Here is a 19021-nt window from a genome sequence, read left to right as displayed (position 1 = left end):
TACAAACTGCTGCTCTCCTCAGAGGAGACGATCAGTGAACTCCTCCTCAGGAAAACACGCTGCTCACTTAGAGTCGGCACTTTGAGACCCTGGACAAGAATTGGGGGAATTGTCATGTACACATTTTGTTTGGTCTCCTGTGGAAGCAGGCGAAAATCTGTCAACTACTGCAAAGGCTTCTGTACTGTCGAGTTCTTCCTATGCCCGCACCAGATTCTTCATATCCCCGGCTGGGAAGAATACTATTGGACTGACTCGCTGCCTTATGCCTCACTGTGTAACTCCCGGGGCATGAACCCCAAAGGGTGTGGGTGACTCGGCTGCCCATCCGGGTGCAGAGTTAGGAGGCATTCCTAGACCGTCAGGTCCACTCCCGCTCATCTGCAGCGCTGGGACAAGAGCCCTGTTCTAATGGGCTGAAGAGGAGCTGGCTCCTAGCAGCGTCCTCCAAACAAGCCCTCATGGCGTCTCTAAGCTAGAGTCTGCTGCCCAGGGCCGCCTGCTGGCTGGGCATGGCAGGATCCCCAGCCTGTAGCACGGTGACAAAATGCAGCTGTGAGTCAGGCCTGTGCTTTCTGTTCTCTGAGCATCCCTGGGGCTTTCCCCCCGCTCAGTCTCCTCTCCTAGCTCTGGCAGTGCGAAGCGCCAGACAGCCAGCCTGTGTCCTGAGTGGGGCCCCGTGAGCCCCTCCTGCTCTGGCTGTCAGGGTGAGTCAGCAAAGCGGCTCCACCCTGCTCCTGGCACTAGCCCATCACGTGGCAGAGGCAGTGAGGTGCAGGGGTAGGGAGCCCTGTGTTCTACCCCAGCTCTCCTACTGACCTGCTCTGCGACCTGCTTCCCCTCCCTGCCCCCTTTGGCTGACATGGCTGTGAGGGGCAGGGCTGGCTCTCACCCACATGTACTGTGCCCGGCAGGGGCAACACATTGGAGGGACACAAAGTGGAGCACCAGCTAAGGGGGGGCACATGTCCCCCCATGTGGCCTGCACGTGAAGGACAGCTACATTATTCAGGTGCTTCTGTCCCATTGGTTCCTGGAGATAATTTTTAAGTCTTCTGAAGCTGGTGAATGAGTTCAGGATGATACAGGCACAATGAGAAGGATTCTTATACCTCTGCAATGCTCTGGAAAGATAGTGCTTCCAAAGTACTGAAAATGAGTCCAGGAGCTCTTTCTTGGTGGATAACAGCTAATAAACCTGTCATCATTTTGTATGTATAGAATCATGAAAGGTCAGGGCTGGAAGGGACCTCAGGAGGTCATCGAGTCCCACCCCCTGCTCAAAGCAGGACCAGCCCCAACTAAATCATCCCAGCCAGGGCTCTGTCAAGCTGGGCCTTACAAACTCCTAAGGAAGGAGATTCCACCCCCTCCCCAGATAACCCCTTCCCGTGCTTCACCACGCTCCTAGTGAAATAGTGTGTCCTAATGCAGGCAGCCCTCGGCTTTACGACGTTCGGGTTACGGCGCGTGACACTTATGCCGTTTATACTTGGGCACCCCGTTCTGACCAACTTTGACTTGGTGATGCTCGAGTTGGCACCACAGCACGCCCGTGCACAAGCTCACACGCGCACTGGCATTCCGCCCCGCCGCTCTCCCTGACTCAAGACTCTCCGTAGCTGTTCCGACGCCGTTTTCACACGCTGATTCTCTGTGCTGCCACACTTTTTCTTAAACGTTAGTGTTTCTTTGCCCATAATAATGGCAGAAAAGCAAAAATCTGGTGCAAGTGATGTTTCTTCTTCTACAAAACATAGAATAAGTACTATGGAAACAAAAATGGAAATAATTAACAGGTCCAAGAAAGGTGAGATGCCAACTGAAATTGGTAAAGCTTTGGATATCCCCCGAACAACTATCGTGACCATCCTGAAAGACCAGGTACGAATTCAGGAACATGTTAAGGGCTCGGCTCCTATGCAATCAACTGTGATAACTAAGCCACACATTGGACTTATCGTCCAAGTTGAGAAACTGTTAACTATTTGGCTGGAAGATCAAAATGAATGCCGGGCTCCGGTGAGTTCAGGCAGAATTCAGGAGAAGGCCGGAAGTCTTTACGATGATCTAAAGATACAACGGGGAGAGTTCCAATGCTGAGCCTTTTAATGCCAGTAGGGGCTGGTTTATGCGGTTTAAAGCCAGGGCCAATTTGCACAACATCAAGGGCTCAGGTGAAGCAGCTGATGGGGAGGCAGCTTGTGTTTTTCCTGAAACATTGGCTGAGAGCATTGAAGGGGGCTGGGGAGGATTGTGCTCAGCAAGTTTTGAATGTTGATGAAACTAGGCTCTTTTGGGGAAAAAAATGCCACCGAGAACCGACATGGCCAAAGAGGAGAAATCTGTGCCAGGGGACAAAGCTGCTAAAGAGAAGCTCACTCTTTTCCTTGGTGCAAATGCTGCAGTTGACTTCAAACTTAACCTTTTGCTTGGGTACCATTCGGAAAACCCCAGGGCTTTCAAGGGATAGTCCAAGGCGTTTCTCCCAGCGATATGGAAATCCGACCCTAAGGCTTGGGTCAATCGGAACATTTTTGAGGATTGGTTTAATCATCATTTTGTGCCAAGCGTCGGGGATTATTGCAGCAAAAACCATCTTGCATTTAACGCATTGTTAATCCTTGACAATGCTCCTGGTCATCCAACCATCCTTGATGACCTGCATCCTGACATCAAAGTGGTGTTTCTGCCCCCCAACACCACCTCACTGTTGCAACCCATGGACCAGAGGGTAATTGCATCCTTCAAGGCCCACTATCTCAGGAGCACATTTGCCCAGTGTGATGAAGTGGGAATGTTCTTAATGTTTTCTCTGAATACTGTGTGAGTGCCTCCGTTTCCCCTATGCAGTTCTTAAGTATCTAGGTGGTGGGATAAGCTGGGTGATCGTGGCAGAGCCCTAGAGGGCCAGTGTGATGGTGTCTGCACAGAGAATGGCCGACACCCTGTCTCCTGGCCACTGATGGCCTGGCCGCCTCCTCTGCAAGGTGCCAACTGAAGGTGTTGGAGAACAAAGAGATCAGGTGGCCTCCTGGCCTGGGAAAGAGACAAAGGCTGGAGGAGGGGTGGGAGAGTTGAAGTTTGGAGCTGGCTGGGGAAATGGAGGGAGGCCCAGATGGGGCTCTGGCCTCCCTGGCCCCGAAGACAGACCTGACTGAGGGGTCCTGTTCTCTGCACCTACAAGCTCTGTTTTAGACCATGTTCCTGTCTTCTAATAAACCTTCTGTTTTACTGGCTGGCTAAGAGTCCCGTCTGACTACAGAATTGGGGTACAGGGCCCTCTGGCTTCCCCAGGAGCCCCACAGGCGTGGACTCGCTGTGGGAAGTGCACGGTGTGAAGAGGAGATGCTGAATGCTCCGAGGTCAGACCCAGGAAGGTTGAAGCTGTGTGAGCTTCTTGCCCTGGACACAGTCTGCTCACAGAGAGGAGGCTCCCCCAGAGTCCTGACTGGCTTCGTATGGAGTAGTTCCAGAGCATCGCCCGGTGACTCTGTGACACCCAGGCCATCAGGGCAAATGAGAGGAAGGTGGACCAACTCTGAAGGAATTCTGGAAGGGCTTCAACATTTACCATGCAGTTAAGAACACTGGTGAGGCATGGAATGTAGTCAAACAATCCAATTTGAATGGTGTTTGGAGAAAATTGTGACCTGATTTTGTGTCGGACTTCCAAGGATTCACAAACACTGTTGAGCAGGTGACCAACACTGTTGCTGAAATGGGCAAAGAACTCAACTTAGACATTGCACCAGAGGATATTGATGAGTTGCTAGCATCACATTCTGAAGAGTTAACTAATGAGGACCTCATTGCTTTGGAACAGCAAAAAGTGGCAGAAGAAGATGCACCCACTTTTGAAGAGACTCCTCCTCGTAAAGTCTTGACAACAAAAGTGTTGGCTGAGGCATTTCAGCATTTGGAAGCTGCCATGTCCTTGTTTGAGGAACACGACCCGAACATTGAGTGCAGTGCATCTGTGAATAGGAGCATATCCAACATGTACAGGAAAGGAGGAGAACATCTTTCCACACTTCTTTGGACACTGTAGTCAGGTCGAAGACTCACCGGTGCGGCACCTCCTACTGCTCATCGGGGAACTAGCTCTTTTCCAGCGTACCGAGCGCCCTCTGCAGGCCGGCGTCTTGCCTGCGCTGGCCCCGTGTCCCTCCCGGACCCCAGTGCCCTTTTCCTCAGGGTTCTGCCCTAGCAGTACCCCCACCCTATTTCAGGCTGCCCCTCTGCAGCCCCAGTACCTTTCGTAGGCCTTCAAGGCCTGCGGCCTGGGGGTTTACCAGGCTGGAGCTCCCCAGCTCTCTTTGCCCTTCCGCAGCCCTGCTCCGCTTCAGGTACCTTGCTCCCAGGCAGCTAGCCCTTGACCTGGGGGCGCTGTGCTGCAGGGAGAGGGGCAGGGACTGATCTGGGGGCGCTGTCCTCTCATGGTCAGTGTTGGCCTTGCCTTCTGCCTGAGAGCTCAAGATACAGGGCTAGAGTGAGACTCCTTCAACTCCTGGCCCCCAGCCCTCTTATCAGGGCCAGCTGGGCCCGAATTTGCTGGCCACACCTGTGGTCAGCTACTCCCTCAGCTTCCCCCAACTGTTCTCACTCCATTTCCCAGCCGCAGCCCTCTCCAGGGCTGCTTTTAACACCCTGTTCTGCAGGAGTGGGGCAGCCGCCCCACTACAGACACTTACTTTTAGTCCTTCCAAATCACCTCAAAAACCCCACCCAATTAGACCCACCCATGAGCTCAGAAGAAGGTGTCCCATCTCCTTCTTCATTCCTTCTGTAGGCTTCTTAAACTACAAATCAAATGACAGGATCAGCAATGCCCAGGAACCAATTGTGTCGTAAGTCCCAGGACTGCCTGTACTATATTTCTTTATGTATGTTTAGCTTATTGTGTGATTGTTTTATGTCAGCATGATTGCTATTTACAATATAAACACATTGCTGTAGCTATATTACTCGTGTACAATTGATTGAGTACAAAAATCTGGGTTATTTTGGTGAAAATAGTGTATTGGGCCTTGGTTCCATGACCCAGTTATAACACTGGTTCCTATGGGAAATCGGTTCCGAGTTACGATCTTTTGACTTAAGATGCAATTTTCAGGAACCAGTTGTGTCGTCAGTCTGAGGACTCCCTGCCTGTATCCAGCCTAGACCTCCCCCACTGCAACTTGAGACCATTGCTCCTTGTTCTGTCATCTGCCACCACCGAGAACAGTCTAGATCCATCCTCTTTGGAACCCCCTTTCAGGTAGTTGAAAGCAGCTATCAAATCCCCCCTCACTCTTCTCTTCTGCAGACTAAATAACCCCAGTTCCCTCAGCCTCTCCTCATAAGTCATGTGCCCCAGCCCCCTAATCATTTTCGTTGCCCTCCGCTGGACTCTCTCCAATTTGTCCACATCCCTTCTGTAGTGGGGGCCCCACCAGTTCGGACTGTATTTTGCCATGTGCATTACTTTGCATTTAACATTGAATTTCACCTGCTATTTTGTTGCTAAGTCACCCAGTTCTGTGAGTCCCTTTGTAGCTCTTCGCAGTCTGCCTGGGACTTAACTATCTTGAGTAGTTTTGTAGCATCTGCAAACTTTGCCCCCTCACTGTTCACCCCTTTTTGAGGACCATTCATGAGTATGCTGAACAGCCCTGGTCCCAGTGCAGACCCCTGGGGACACCCCTATTTACTTCTCTCCATTCTGAAAATGGACCATTATTCCTGCCCTTTGTTTCCTGTCTTTTAACTGGAGGGCCTGGGAATGCTTTCAGGATCAACTCAGGATCCTTAATTTAATTTAATGACCAGCCTTTTGTTATCTTAATCACCCTGCCTCTGTTTATACACAAATGCTCTGCACCAAGGGTGGAAGTTTTCCCAGCACAGAACTCTATGTTCCACACTCAAGCTCTGACTCCAGGGTGCTGCTGGGCCCTTGCCTCTTCCAGGCGATTGGGGAGGGGCATGTGACCCTTAGCCCCCCCCCCCCGCATCTCCCTGCCCCAGGCAGATGGGGCTTGTGCTCTGTGGATTCTGCTATGTACGGCAGGTGCTAAGAGCTCTGCCCAGGTCTAGCCAGATCCCCCCCGACAGCACCTGGGCTGGCTCCTGCCATGCACCACCACACATAGGCTTGTTTGGCCAAAGTGCCCAGGCTGGGGGCACCGGTCAGCCAGCGATGAGCCAGACCCCCATGCCATGTGCTGGGGGGGGGGCTGGCAGGCACATGTGCCCTGCAGAGGTGCAGCCTGTGTGGGGCCCATGGGGCTGTTCCTGGGGGGCAGGCTGGGCTCCCCTGGCAGTGCTGCCCTGCGGTGGTTTTGCTCAGCTGTTCCCTGGGATGCAGCGATTTAATCTGCCTAAAAGGGTTGGTGACGTGTTGTTTGCTGAGGGGGGAGGTGGCATAAATCCTGGCGCGAGCCTGGCACTGGGCCATGTTTACCCAGCGCAATCCTGCAAATGGCTCCTTGGCCTCAAGGACGCTCTGCCACCCACCCCTTGCGCTGCCATCAGCTGCTTTGGGAGGCGGCAGGATGTGTGTGAGAGCTGCTGCTGTCAGTAGGGCCCGTTAGCCTGGCTCCTTCGGGAGGGCACGGCAGCCACCAGAGCACCTGCCACGTTCCCCAGCAGCCTGCCTGGGGAGTGCAGGGCCCAGACCACTGGCCCGTGGCTGCAGAGGGCACCCACACTCGTCGAGAGGGGTCTGTGTGTGCATGCGAGCGAGTGTGAGGCGCCCCAGAGGGCTCACACACACACACACGCACACACGCACACCCTGAGGGTGTGAGCGAGTGTGAGCTGGCTAAGAGACCTCAGCTGCTCATGGGTGTGCTGGCCACTCTGGCTGGTCTCTGCTGGTGGCTGTGCTTCCCCGCCCTCCATCTCCCATGCCATGCAGCTGCCACTGTGGTCAGCTGTTTTTTACCTGGTTTATTTTTCTCCTGTGTGTGTGGTGGGGAGCAGTGTGTTCACCAGGCTGGGGGGGTGGGGAAGGGCGGGCTGACTGGGTAGGGGAGCAGTGGGCAGGGGCAGGTCAGGCAGGTTGGACCAGGGCGCATGGGAAGTGGTGGATGGGGAGCGGTGGGCCGGGGCAGGGCAGGCGGGTTGGACCAGGGCATGTGGGAGGTGGTGGATGGGGAGCGGTGGACGGGGCAGGCCAGGCGGGTTGGACCAGGGTGGGTGGGATGTGGCGGGTGGGGAGCAGTGGGCCGGGGCAGGGCAGGCGGGTTGGACCAGGGCACGTGGGAAGTGGTGGATGGGGGGCGGTGGGCCGGGGCAGGGCAGGCGGGTTGGACCAGGGCGCGTGGGAAGTGGTGGATGGGGGGCGGTGGGCTGGAGCAGGGCAGGCGGGTTGGACCAGGGCACGTGGGAAGTGGTGGATGGGGGGCGGTGGGCCGGGGCAGGGCAGGCGGGTTGGACCAGGGCACGTGGGAAGTGGTGGATGGGGGGCGGTGGGCCGGGGCAGGGCAGGCGGGTTGGACCAGGGCATGTGGGAGGTGGTGGATGGGGAGCGGTGGACGGGGCAGGCCAGGCGGGTTGGACCAGGGCACGTGGGAAGTGGTGGATGGGGGGCGGTGGGCCGGGGCAGGGCAGGCGGGTTGGACCAGGGCATGTGGGAGGTGGTGGATGGGGAGCGGTGGACGGGGCAGGCCAGGCGGGTTGGACCAGGGCACGTGGGAAGTGGTGGATGGGGGGCGGTGGGCCGGGGCAGGGCAGGCGGGTTGGACCAGGGCACGTGGGAAGTGGTGGATGGGGGGCGGTGGGCCGGGGCAGGGCAGGCGGGTTGGACCAGGGCACGTGGGAAGTGGTGGATGGGGAGCGGTGGGCTGGAGCAGGGCAGGCGGGTTGGACCAGGGCACGTGGGAAGTGGTGGATGGGGGGCGGTGGGCCGGGGCAGGGCAGGCGGGTTGGACCAGGGCACGTGGGAAGTGGTGGATGGGGGGCGGTGGGCCGGGGCAGGGCAGGCGGGTTGGACCAGGGCACGTGGGAAGTGGTGGATGGGGGGCGGTGGGCCGGGGCAGGGCAGGCGGGTTGGACCAGGGCACGTGGGAAGTGGTGGATGGGGAGCGGTGGGCTGGAGCAGGGCAGGCGGGTTGGACCAGGGCACGTGGGAAGTGGTGGATGGGGGGCGGTGGGCCGGGGCAGGGCAGGCGGGTTGGACCAGGGCACGTGGGAAGTGGTGGATGGGGGGCGGTGGGCCGGGGCAGGGCAGGCGGGTTGGACCAGGGCACGTGGGAAGTGGTGGATGGGGGGCGGTGGGCCGGGGCAGGGCAGGCGGGTTGGACCAGGGCGCTTGGGAAGTGGTGGATGGGGGGCGGTGGGCCGGGGCAGGGCAGGCGGGTTGGACCAGGGCACGTGGGAAGTGGTGGATGGGGGGTGGTGGGCTGGAGCAGGGCAGGCGGGTTGGACCAGGGCACGTGGGAAGTGGTGGATGGGGGGCGGTGGGCCGGGGCAGGGCAGGCGGGTTGGACTGGGGCGCGTGGGAAGTGGTGGATGGGGCGTGGTGGGCTGGAGCAGGCCAGGGGGGTCGGACCAGGGCGGGTGGGAAGTGGCGGGCTGGGGCGAGTGGGGAGTGTCAGGCCAGGAGGAGGAGACGGGAGGGGGAGTGGCATGCTGAGGAGGCCAGCCAGGCTGAGGTAGGGGAGGAGTGGGATGCAGCGCTGGGGAAGCAGTGTGCCAGCCATGTGAGAGGAGACATGGTGGGCGTGGGGTGCTGGATAGGCCAGGTTGGAGAGGGCAGGGCAGGGGACGTGGCTGGCTAGGGAGGGCATGTCATGGTGTGGGGCCAGCCAAGGAGAGTGGGTTGGGGGGTGCGTCCGGGACGAGATTTGGTCTCTTCAGTAGACTCGGGATTCCCTAGTTCATCCCAGCTGGACTCGGGTAGATTCCCTGATCCTGGCTCGTTCCTTTCCTAGGCTGCATCTGCACTTCCCGCTCTGCTGACACCCTGCAGAGTCATGGCCCCAGGCAGGTGTCCTGCAGGGCGAGGGGGCTGGGCACAGAGCACCGACTTGTCTGGGACCCAGAAGAAACGGGTTCAGTTTCCAGCTCTGCTACAAAGTCCCCATGTGGCCTTGGACAAGGGACGTCAGCTCACTGCATCTTACTCGTAAGAGGGGCCTGGGCTTCCTCACCTCGCAGGGGTGCTGCGGCGTTAGAGCGGTGTGCGTGTGAGGTGCTCAGACACTCCGGGGATGGGGTCACAGCGAGCAGGCAGCAGTACCTAAGGGGCTGTTTAGCCAGAGAGACCAGGGCAAGCACTAGCCGTGTGCACAGCATGGAGAGGATTGCCCCGCAGCTAGCATTTCACCTGCGGTCGCTAACGGCATCTCTCCCTAACGTTGCCGAGCAGAGCTGGGTTGGGCCTCCAAGGGGTGAATGAGAAAACGGCCGGGGGAAGGACACCCGCCAGGCTCTCCCAGGGCAGTGGGATGAGCAGTGGGGCCGGAAGGTCATCGCTGCCATGTTCCGCGGCTGTGATGCGGGCGGCCAGAGGAGGAGGCGGCTGCATCAGGGAGTGAGTGGCCCTGGAAGGATTTTAGAGGCAGAGCGGGAAGCGGCAGAGACAGGGGAGAGGGCAGAGAGGGGAAAAGGGGAGGAGGTGGGGGAAGCCTACGGGACAAAGGGGCACTTAGGTTTCTGCCAGTAGGCGCAATTAGCTCTCTGCTGCCATCTACTGATGAACTGGGGGAAAGAATTCCTGAGCAGAGCTCGTTAGCAGAGACGCTCGTTGGGCCAGGGCGATGGGTTACATCCACTCGTCTGGGCTGTGGGGTGACGAGCGGTTACTGCCGGTGTCGTGTGCTGTGCTGTTGTAACCTCCCTGCTGAGCGTGGAGGCCAGGCACTGGCGGCCTACGGGAGTTTGCCACGTGCAGACAGGACCCTGCCAGTGGGGTGCTAAGGAGACATTTGTCCCCAGGAAGGTGGGAAACTGAGGCAGAGGCTGTGGGCCGGGGGCTGTGGGGTGGAGGGGAGCTGTGGTGGCTGTGGTCCCGCTGTCAGTCTCACAGGACCCAGTGCTGGTGAGGGGAGATCTCCGGCCAGGTTTCTGGGTGGGGCCAGGCCGGTTTTGTCCGTAATCTTAAGTGGAATCCATGGCGATGGCTCTGCCCGGCCCTGGGGGCTGTTGACACGCCCAGCAAAGGGTCACTTCGTGCACAGCAGCGTGTCCCGCAGCGCCAGCAGCAGCTCCTGGCTGGCCCCGGCCCGGGCTCTCTGCTGAGCCCCACAGGCAGAGGGCAGAGCGGGGGCCTGTGGCTGCAGCCACGCTGCTCCCTGCCCTTGGACGGGAGCCTTCGGAGGCAGGAGTGTAATTTGTAAATGGATCGTGTAATTATGGATTAATAGCCACGCAGGAACCCCAGACACTGTAGCCTACTTAGACTTGGGCCTGTTTCAAAGTCCCAAGGCGAGGATGAAAAGCAGCCTGCAAGCTCAGCCAGTCAGCCAGCTAGCCAGCCCCAGCCTGCCCACCTACCCCAGCTAGCCAGCCTGTCCCGGCCAGCCAGCTGGGCCCTGTACTTCTGGCTCACCCTCTGCTGGGGTAGGAAGGAGGGCACCGAAGCCAGCTCCGTGGCCGACGGCCTGAACCGTCTCGCTAGCCCATCCTGCCACACGAGAAGCCCCTGGGAGTCCTAGCTCTTGGGTCAGTCTGGACATGTAGGGCTGCCCCAGGGCCATTGCTTCCGGGGTCCCTGAGCCCCGGCCTGACAGCCCGAAGCTGGGGAAGTGCTGGGCAGGCTGCAGTGCCTGTGGGCCCTGGCCCCCCGCAGTCGGGCTCCCACGTGGCAGGGAGCAGCACTGGTTGCTCTCCGCACTGCCCTTCAGGAGACCCCCAGGGGTGCCGCAGGCTGGCACGTGGCCCCACGGGTTTGGCGCCAGGCATGCAGTGCTCGAGTGAGGCTGGGCCCAGCCTGCATCCGTGCTGCTAGCGCATGTATGTGGCCTGGTGTCCTGAGCAGGGGTGTGCGCAGCCCATGAGAGGCCGGCCTGCTGCGCCTCCAGACCGTGTGCTGGGCCCGAGTTCCTGGGGCTGGGCCATCGCTCGGGGTTATGGCCCAGCCCCTGGGGAGGGGAGCGGACCCGAGCGCTAACGGGGATGGCAGCTGCCCAAGTGAAGTCATCGCGGGGGAAGATTAATCTAATCTCCCCGGGGACGCAGGCTGCTTCCTGGCACAGGGACCTGCTCATCCTATTACACTTGGCAGGTGCTGGCGGGGTGAGATGCTTTGTCACTCACTCGAGTCGGGCCGGCTCCCGCAGGCTGGGCAGGGGGCCCAGCTGCTCTAGGGAATGAATCAATGAAACCTGCCGGGGCAGCGCTGAATGGCTGCACATTTGTCAATGGAGGGATGGAAAGGAGCTGTCGGAAGCTCTGCCCAGGGAGACGCAGCCAGGTGGGATCTGCTAGCCCAAGCCCTCCTGTGACTTGGGCCTCCCGCCCCGGCCATCCTCAGGGACACACACACAAGTCTGGCTGCTCCCCTTAGCATCACCCGCGGGGGACCAGCTTCCCTGTCGCCCACGGCACGCCCAGCTCATCCCTCGTCCATGCACTGGCACCGTGTTTCCCTTACTCGTGTGCCAGGCTGGCTCAGGTGGGCGAGTGATGTGCAGTCCCCAGTGCATCTGCAGAGCCTGCGTGTCGCTGGGGGCTGGCCTGAGAGTCCTGGGCGGGGGCTGCAAGGGTCCCTAGGGCCTCAACCTTTGCTGCTCCCCTCCTCAGGGGTCTGCGTCAGAGCCACAGCTCGTGGGATGGGGCAGCTGACCCAGTGCCCGACCCGGAAGTGGGGCCCCCATCGGGCTGGGCACAGCGCAGACTCCACCTGGGAGCAGGGCCCCCATCTGGCCTCAGAGACACAGCAGTTCTCACCTCCGTCTGACACACAGAGACTGAGGCAAGATGGTTCCTACAGCAGCTCGGCTGGCTCCTCGCGCTGGCTTGCCTGGGCTGGCCCACGGTTCCGCCTTGGCCTCTCAGGGCTAGGGGCTGGCAGACACGGTAGGCAGTGGCTGATCCATGGTTCCCGTGTTTGGCCAAGGGGCCAGGTCACTGCAGATCCACCCCGGGAGCACCTGGATGGGGCACAGGAAAAGCTCCTGCAGGGGCCACACAGACAGACTGGGGTTGCTGGGGCTGAAGGCCCAGTCTCGGCATCACGGAGGCCGTGGGCCTGCCCCTGTGGAAGTGGGGAGGAAGCCCAAAGGGGTTGCTCCCAAGGGATTGGTCACAGTCTGGGCATAGACCAGCCCCAGCAGATCAGTGACACACGGCTTTGTCCTGGGGCTGGGGACAGCACCATGACCCCATGTCCTGGGCCAGGCTGGCATTGGGACCCCATGTGCAGGGCTGGTCTGGCACCGGGACCCCACGTCCCGGGCTGGCACCGGGACCCCACGTCCTGGGCTGGCCTGGCCGGGCACTGTGCTGCCCCCTTGTGTTGGGGTTCTGGCCACAAGGCACCGAGGCCGGGAGTGGCTCATTCTGGGCCATGCCCAGGGGACAAGGGTGAGAGAGGCTTCTGCTGGCCGGCCTTTCCCCAGTCCCCTTCCACACGTCCTGGTTCTTGAGCCAGCCAGGCTGCCAGAGTCCCAGCGTGTCTCTCCTCGAGCAGTGGGGCTCCAGGAGGGCTAGGGAAGGGGTGGCTCTGCTGGAGGCCGGAGCCCAGAGCCGAGCTCCTGGCCCCAGGTCTGCAGCAGTGCAGGCTGTCTCCCCACCATCTGCCCCAGCCGGGTCTGGGACCCTGGCTCCACATGTCACAAGGCCTTGGAGGGAGCCTGTGGCTTTCTCTGGAAGCTAAGGGCTGCTCTGCCTACTCCAGGGCCCACAGGAAAGCCAGAGCCCGGCTGGCTGAGGCCTTGCTGGTCCTTCGGGGGGAGGGGCAGGAAACATCTGCCCCAGCTGTTCCCCAGGTGCTGATTGCTGCTGGTGCGGCGGGGTGTGCCTCTCCGGGCTGTTCTCCGGGCAGTCTCCTGCTTTGGCAGAACAGAATGGGTGAGCCGAACCCCTGGGTTAGTGGGGCTGGTGCCGGGAGCCTCCCTGGAGCGGCTGCCTGAGCCAGGCCACCTCAGGCCTGGCCATCTGAGCCCCTGGGGAGCCTGCACGGAGCACTAAGGCCCCACTCGTGGGACCGGGGTCCTATCTGCCGCTCTCCACGCCCCTAGCACCAATCCGCAGGCCTCAGCAGCTGGACCGGGGCTCGGGGCTGGGCACTAACCGCATGGTGCCAATGGGAGCCCGCTCCCCGCGTGGCACAGGCCCGAGCCGCAGACGGTGTGAAAGAAGCAGCAGTTCTGGGAAAGGAGCCTGTCCCGAGCTGCCAAAGGCAGTGACCTCTTTTAGAGGCTCAGGTTTTGGAAGCCAAATGACGCCGCAGGCTCTTCCGGGCCCGCAGGGCAGTTGGCCCAGCTCAGCGAGCCGGTGCCAGCTGAGCGAGAGGAGACGCACGGTCTGACATCAGCAGAGGCTGCGGCAGAGCCCGGGCAGCGTGGCCCCAGGGGCTCCGGAACCTGGGCACTCGGGGCTACGGCAGGGAGGGGGCAGAGTCTGCCCACCAGCTCATGCCCTTGGGGTACTCCCGAGTGGGACCCGCAGGCTGCTGGCTGCTGCTCAGGCCTATGGCTGGAGTTGGCGCATGGGCTGCTGTAGGGTCAGCAGGCAGGAGGGGAGCACAGTGGGGCGCTGAGAGCGGGCCCTGAGAACACCAGCGCTCCCCCTCAAAGTCAGGCTGGGGACCTGCGCAGTCTGGGGCCAGAGCTGCCTCCGGCCTGGCACATCCCCAGCAGAGGTGTGCTCCCACGCTGTGTTTGAGCCACGAATGAGCCCTCGCTGGCTCAGGCCTTCCAGGGCTGCTCCACGGCTTTGAAGGTGGAGTCATCACCCACTGGGCTTGAGCCAGGAGCCCCCGGCCGCTCTTGGGGTACTTTGGCACGGCAATAAAAGCCCCCTGGCCTGGGTCCAACAATGCCTGTATGGCCGTTAGCCTGAGCGCCAGGAGCCTCCAGCCTTGCGGACACACACGTCTGTCCCTCGTCCCCTCTGGGGGGCGGCAGGGCTTGCTACGGTTTGCCTTTGATCTGCCCATGACGTGCTGGGGTGACTGCCAGGCAGAGCTTGGAGGGTGCTGTACGCGCAGCCGCTGGGACCCTGAGCCTGGATCTGGTGTTAAAGGAACATGGGCAACATCCAAGAGCCACCCGGCAGCCCTTGTGACTAGCAGCCCTGCTCTGGCCCCCAAGGGCTGCTTTGCTCTGCTGGCCTCACGGTGCATGGGCAGTGCTCGCTGCAGAGCGGGCCAACGGGTGTGTGGATGTTGATTGCACTTGCTTCCTCATGCTGTGGGTTACTGCACTGCAGGGAGCAGCGGGGTCTCAGCAGGGAGTGCTCTCCCCAGCAGTCAGTGCTGGCCCACTGCCCCAGCGTAGCACTACAGGGTCTGTGAACATAAGAACGACCAGACTGGGTCAGACCAAAGGTCCATCCAGCCCAGTGTCCTGTCTTCCGACAGTGGCCCATGCCAGGTGCCCCAGAGGGAATGAACAGAACAGGGAATCACCAAGTGATCTGTCCCCTGTCGCCCATTCTCAGCTCCTAGCAAACAGAGGCTAGGGACGCCATCGATGGACCTATCCTCCATGAACTTATCTAGTTCTTTTTTGAACCCTATTATAGTCTTGGCCTTCACAACATCTTCTGGCAGGGAGTTCCACAGGTTGACTGTGCATTGTGTGGAGAAATACTTCCTTGTGTTCATTTTAAACCTGCTGCCTAGTAATTTCACTAGGTGACCCCTAGTTCTTATGGTGTGAGGAGTAAATCACACTTCCTTAGTTACTTTCTCCACCCCCGTCATGATTTTATAGACCTCTGTCATATCCCCCCCTTAGTCGTCTGTTTGCCAGGCTGAACAGTCCCAGTCTTATTAATCTCTCCTCATATGGCAGCTGTTCCATCCCCTAATCATTTTATTGCCCTTCTCTGAACCTTTTCCAATTCCAATATCTCTTTTATGAGATGCAGCAATCACGTCTGCGTGCAACATTCCCGGTGTGGGCGTCCCAGGGACTTATATAGTGGCAACATATTTTCTGTCTTATTATCGATAATGGTTCCTAATGTTTTGTTAGGTTTTTTTGGGGGTTTTTTTTGGCTGCCGCTGCACATTGAGTGGATGTTTTCAGAGAACTATCCACAGTGACTTCAAGATCTTTCTTGATTGGAAACAGCTAATTTAGACCCCGTCATTATATATGTCTAGTTGGGATTATGTTTTCTTGTGACGCAGCAGGGAGTGGGGCGGCTTGACCTGGGAATGTTGCAGGGGAGGTTTACTGAAACTGTCTGCATTGGGGATGGGATAGCAGGGGGTGACTTGACTTGAGGGACTAACCTGAGCCAGGAGGGGGCTGGGGCCAGGTGACAACTTTGCCCGGGAAACTGGACAAAGGCTTGAGGAGGAGCTGGGGGGAGAGGGAGAGAGGCTGCTGGAGGGGGTTTGTTTTCAGTTTGGACTGGCTGGTGAAACTCAGGGAACCCCAAGGCTGGGGTCTAAGCTCCCTGCCCTCCAGAAGGACTTGACTGAGGGGTCCTGGTTGTGCCTACAAAATTTGTTTGGGACTGTGTTCCTGTCGTCCGTTTTACTGGCTGGCTGAGAGTCACGGTGAATCCCAGGAAGAGGGGTGCAGGGCCCTGACTCCCCCACACTCTGTGACATTTCTAATGTGCATTACTTTGCATTTATCAACATTGAATTTCACATGCTATTTCTTGCCCAGTGACCCAGTTTTGTGAGATCCCTTTGTAGCTCTTCACAGTCTGCGGGAAGTAACTATCTTGAGTAGTTTTGTATCATCTGCAAATTTTGCCCTCTCACTGTCTACCCACTTTTCCAGAACGTTTATGAATATGTTGAACAGCACTGGTCCCAATACAGAGCCCTGGGGGACCCTGCTTTTTACCTTTCTCCACTATGAAAACAGACCATTAATTCCTACCTTTTGTTTCCTGTCTTTTAACCAGTTACTGATCCAGGAGAGGACCTTCCCTCTTATCTCATAACAGTTTACTTTGCCTCTGGTGAGGGACCTTGTCAAAGGCCTTCTGAAAGTCCAAGTTATCCACTGGATCCCCCTTGTCCACAGGCTTGTTGACCCCCCTCACAGAATTCTAATAGACTGGTGAGGCAGGATTTCCCTTTACAAAAGCTGGGTTGACTCTTCCCCAACAAATCATGTCCATCTGTGTGTCTGATAATCTGTTCTTTACTGTGTTCCAACCATTTTGCCCAGTACTGAAGTTAGCTTTACTGGCCTGTAATTGTCAGGGTCGCCTCTGGAGAGCTTTTGTAAATATGAGCATTACGTTAGCTACCTTTTAGTCATCTGGTACAGAGGCCTCTTTGGGAAAAGGTCCTCAGCCGCAGGACGCCAGCCCAGAGCCAGGCTGGGGCGCTGGCGGGCTGGGGCTGCAGGGAGCAGGCTAGCAGGGAAGGCAGTTGCTGAGAAGCTAGATGATTTCTTTGCATTAGTCTGCAGGGAGGAGGCTGGGGGGACATCCTGGTCCCAGAGCTGCTCCGTTCTGCTAGGAAAGACGAGGCGCTGTCAGAGAATGAGGGGTCAGGAGAAGGGGCCAGGCCTGTCTGCTCCATTCCCCAGGGCTGAGGTGTGGGGTGGACGAGTGGCTAGCAGAATTATCCAAATGCTCGTTAAACGCAGCTCTGTTGCAGAGCCCTGGAGAGGAGCCAGTGTTGTACCTGTACTGAAAAAGGCTCCGGGGTGAGCCCGGGGAGCTGTTGAAACGATCAGTAAAACAGAGCAGCAACCCCCCAAAAGATCAGGGTCTGAGAGGCTCCACCCATTCCGCTTCTGGACATGCAGTCTTAGCGTACGCCCAGCGTGCCTCAGGTGGCGTGTGAGCAGGATTCATCCCCAAATTGGGCCCCTTGGCTGGACCATTCGCTTCCCTACCCAGGCCAGGTACTGACAGGGGCCCGCCATGAATGCTGCTTCGTGCCCCCCGGCGTGTCAGTAGCGTCGGGATAAAGGAGAACTGGTTGACAGGATCACGTCAGCCTTTCAAACTTGGACAAGGGCCTGCTGTAGAGGCTCCTGAGGTATCCAGGGGGCGAGAGGCCAAGGGCTGTCACAGAGCAGAGCCTGGCTAGGAGACAGTGAAACGGCCAGTGTTCATTGTGGCTGAAGGCTGACAGCATGGGGTGGACTGGATCCCATCGCGGGTCGTGTGGTGGTTAATGATCTGGGAAGGGGCAGCTCGTGGTTTGTCAGGACCAGAGGCCTGCAAGGCCCTGAGCGGGATTGAACCAAGCTAGGGGACTGAGCCATACACCAGCGAATGAAATTCAGTGTCGGTAAATGCAGAGTAATGGAGGGAAACATTTCAACTGGCCGTTCATCTCCCAGGCTCTGCACAAACTCCAGGCCAGGGCCGTGTGCTGGGCACCTCGGCTCTGGGCAGAAACACGACTGCAAGGTCCGGATGCACAAGGATGGGGTAGAGATGGTGGAGAATATTCTCCAGAGGCGCCAGCCCATCTGGACACTGCACAGTGCCAGGCCCCATCTCACCTAGGATAGTGCAGAGCTGGAGGGAGTTTGGAGACCTGGAAAGCTGTCCTGTGCAGAGAGAGTGATGAGATTGCGATTGTTACCGTGGAAAGGAGCTGAATGAGGGATCTGTAGAACTCACTGCCACAGCAAGTCATTGAGGTCAAGAAGATTAGCAGGATTCAGAAAGGGGCTGGTCCTTTCTGTGGGTCACAGAAACATCCAGAGTGATGGTTAATGATACAACGTCAGGCAAGGAGACTAAACCTCCTGCTTCAGGCTTACGCTACGTGGGTGTGTCTACACTGCAGGAAGAGACCCGCCCCTGGCCCCGCTCAGCTGGCTTGGGGGCTTGGGCTCCCAGGGTTCAGCCTGTGGGGCTATAATAGATGTTTGGGCTCCAATAGATGTTTGGGCTCCAGCCCGAGCCAGCTGACCTGCCAGCCGCAGTTGTGCCGCTGGTCGTTTACTGTGATGTAGCCCTACCCTGAGAGACCAGCAGCAGATGTGTGGGGGGGTCAGATTATCCCACCTCTGTGACTGTGGGATTCGCAGACCTGCTTCTCATCTGGTGCTGCCACTGTCAGAGATGGGACACGGGGATGGATGGGCCAGGGGCCTGACCCAGCTGTGGGCACTGGGGGGGCAGCAGGGGTCTGCGCTCCCGACCCAGCTGTGGGCACTGGGAAAGGGGGCGCGGGGGGGTAGCAGGGGTCTGCGCTCCCGACCCAGCTGTGGGCACTGGGGAAGGGGGTGGGGAGGGCAGCAGGGGTCCGCGCTCCTGACCCAGCTGGGGGCTGCTTTGCGCAGGGTCCCTGGTGGGAGTCGGAGACGTGATCTCTCAGCAGCTGGTGGAGAGAAGGGGCCTGAGTGGGCACAGCAGCCGCAGGACGCTGAAGATGATGGCCATTGGCTTCTGCTTTGTGGTGAGTGCTGCCCCCTGCCCGTCCCCCCCAGGGCCCCTTGGGAGCAGAGCGGGGGACCCATGGCAGCAGGCTGCGCGCACGCCAGCATGCAGAGCTGGTCTCGCGCCGGGCATGCGAGGAGCAGAGCCGGGAGCAGGCAGCGGCTGTAGAATTCTACCCCTGGGGCTGGCAGGCTCCTTGGACTGTCAGTGCCTCCTGGCAGGCAGCCATGGGACTCTGCCATGCTGGGGGGAGAGCCCAGGGCAGGGGGCATCAGTGTAGCACAGCCGCTCACTGCCTAGGCCCTGGCCCTCGGAGCTGGTCCCCGGCCCTGCAGTCTGCGCCACGGCAGGCGAAGTGCTGAGTGGTGCCGGAACCGGCCAGGAGCCAATTCCAGTATGTGGCACTTGGCCGCTGTGCCGCTCCCATGCCCTTGTGTTGAACAGCTCCTGGCTTGAGTCCTAGCGCCGAGGAGCCTGGGAGAGGGAGCAGCTCCCTGGGACGGGCTCAGCAAGGCTGGTGGGTGAGGGTCACCAGCACTCAGAT

General features: G+C 59.1%; 1 protein-coding gene across 4 annotated transcripts in view; it reads left to right on the top strand.

Moving 5' to 3' along the window:
* Positions 1 to 19021, top strand: part of CAD (carbamoyl-phosphate synthetase 2, aspartate transcarbamylase, and dihydroorotase) — an 83299-nt gene that overhangs the window by 47397 nt on the left and 16881 nt on the right. For all 4 annotated transcript variants that reach the window (XM_084622774.1, XM_084622773.1, XM_084622775.1 and 1 more), the window contains exon 44: positions 18381 to 18496. In XM_084622774.1, the coding sequence (XP_084478900.1) occupies positions 18381 to 18496 (116 nt within the window). The remainder of the gene's footprint in view (positions 1 to 18380; positions 18497 to 19021) is intronic.

The sequence above is a fragment of the Lepidochelys olivacea genome, assembly GCF_965140295.1.
Source record: "Lepidochelys olivacea isolate rLepOli2 genome assembly, chromosome: 3".
In the NCBI taxonomy this organism is placed as follows: domain Eukaryota; kingdom Metazoa; phylum Chordata; order Testudines; family Cheloniidae; genus Lepidochelys; species Lepidochelys olivacea.
The sequence above is the reverse complement of the archived record's forward strand: the minus strand, read 5'-3'. Positions and strand labels throughout refer to the sequence as shown.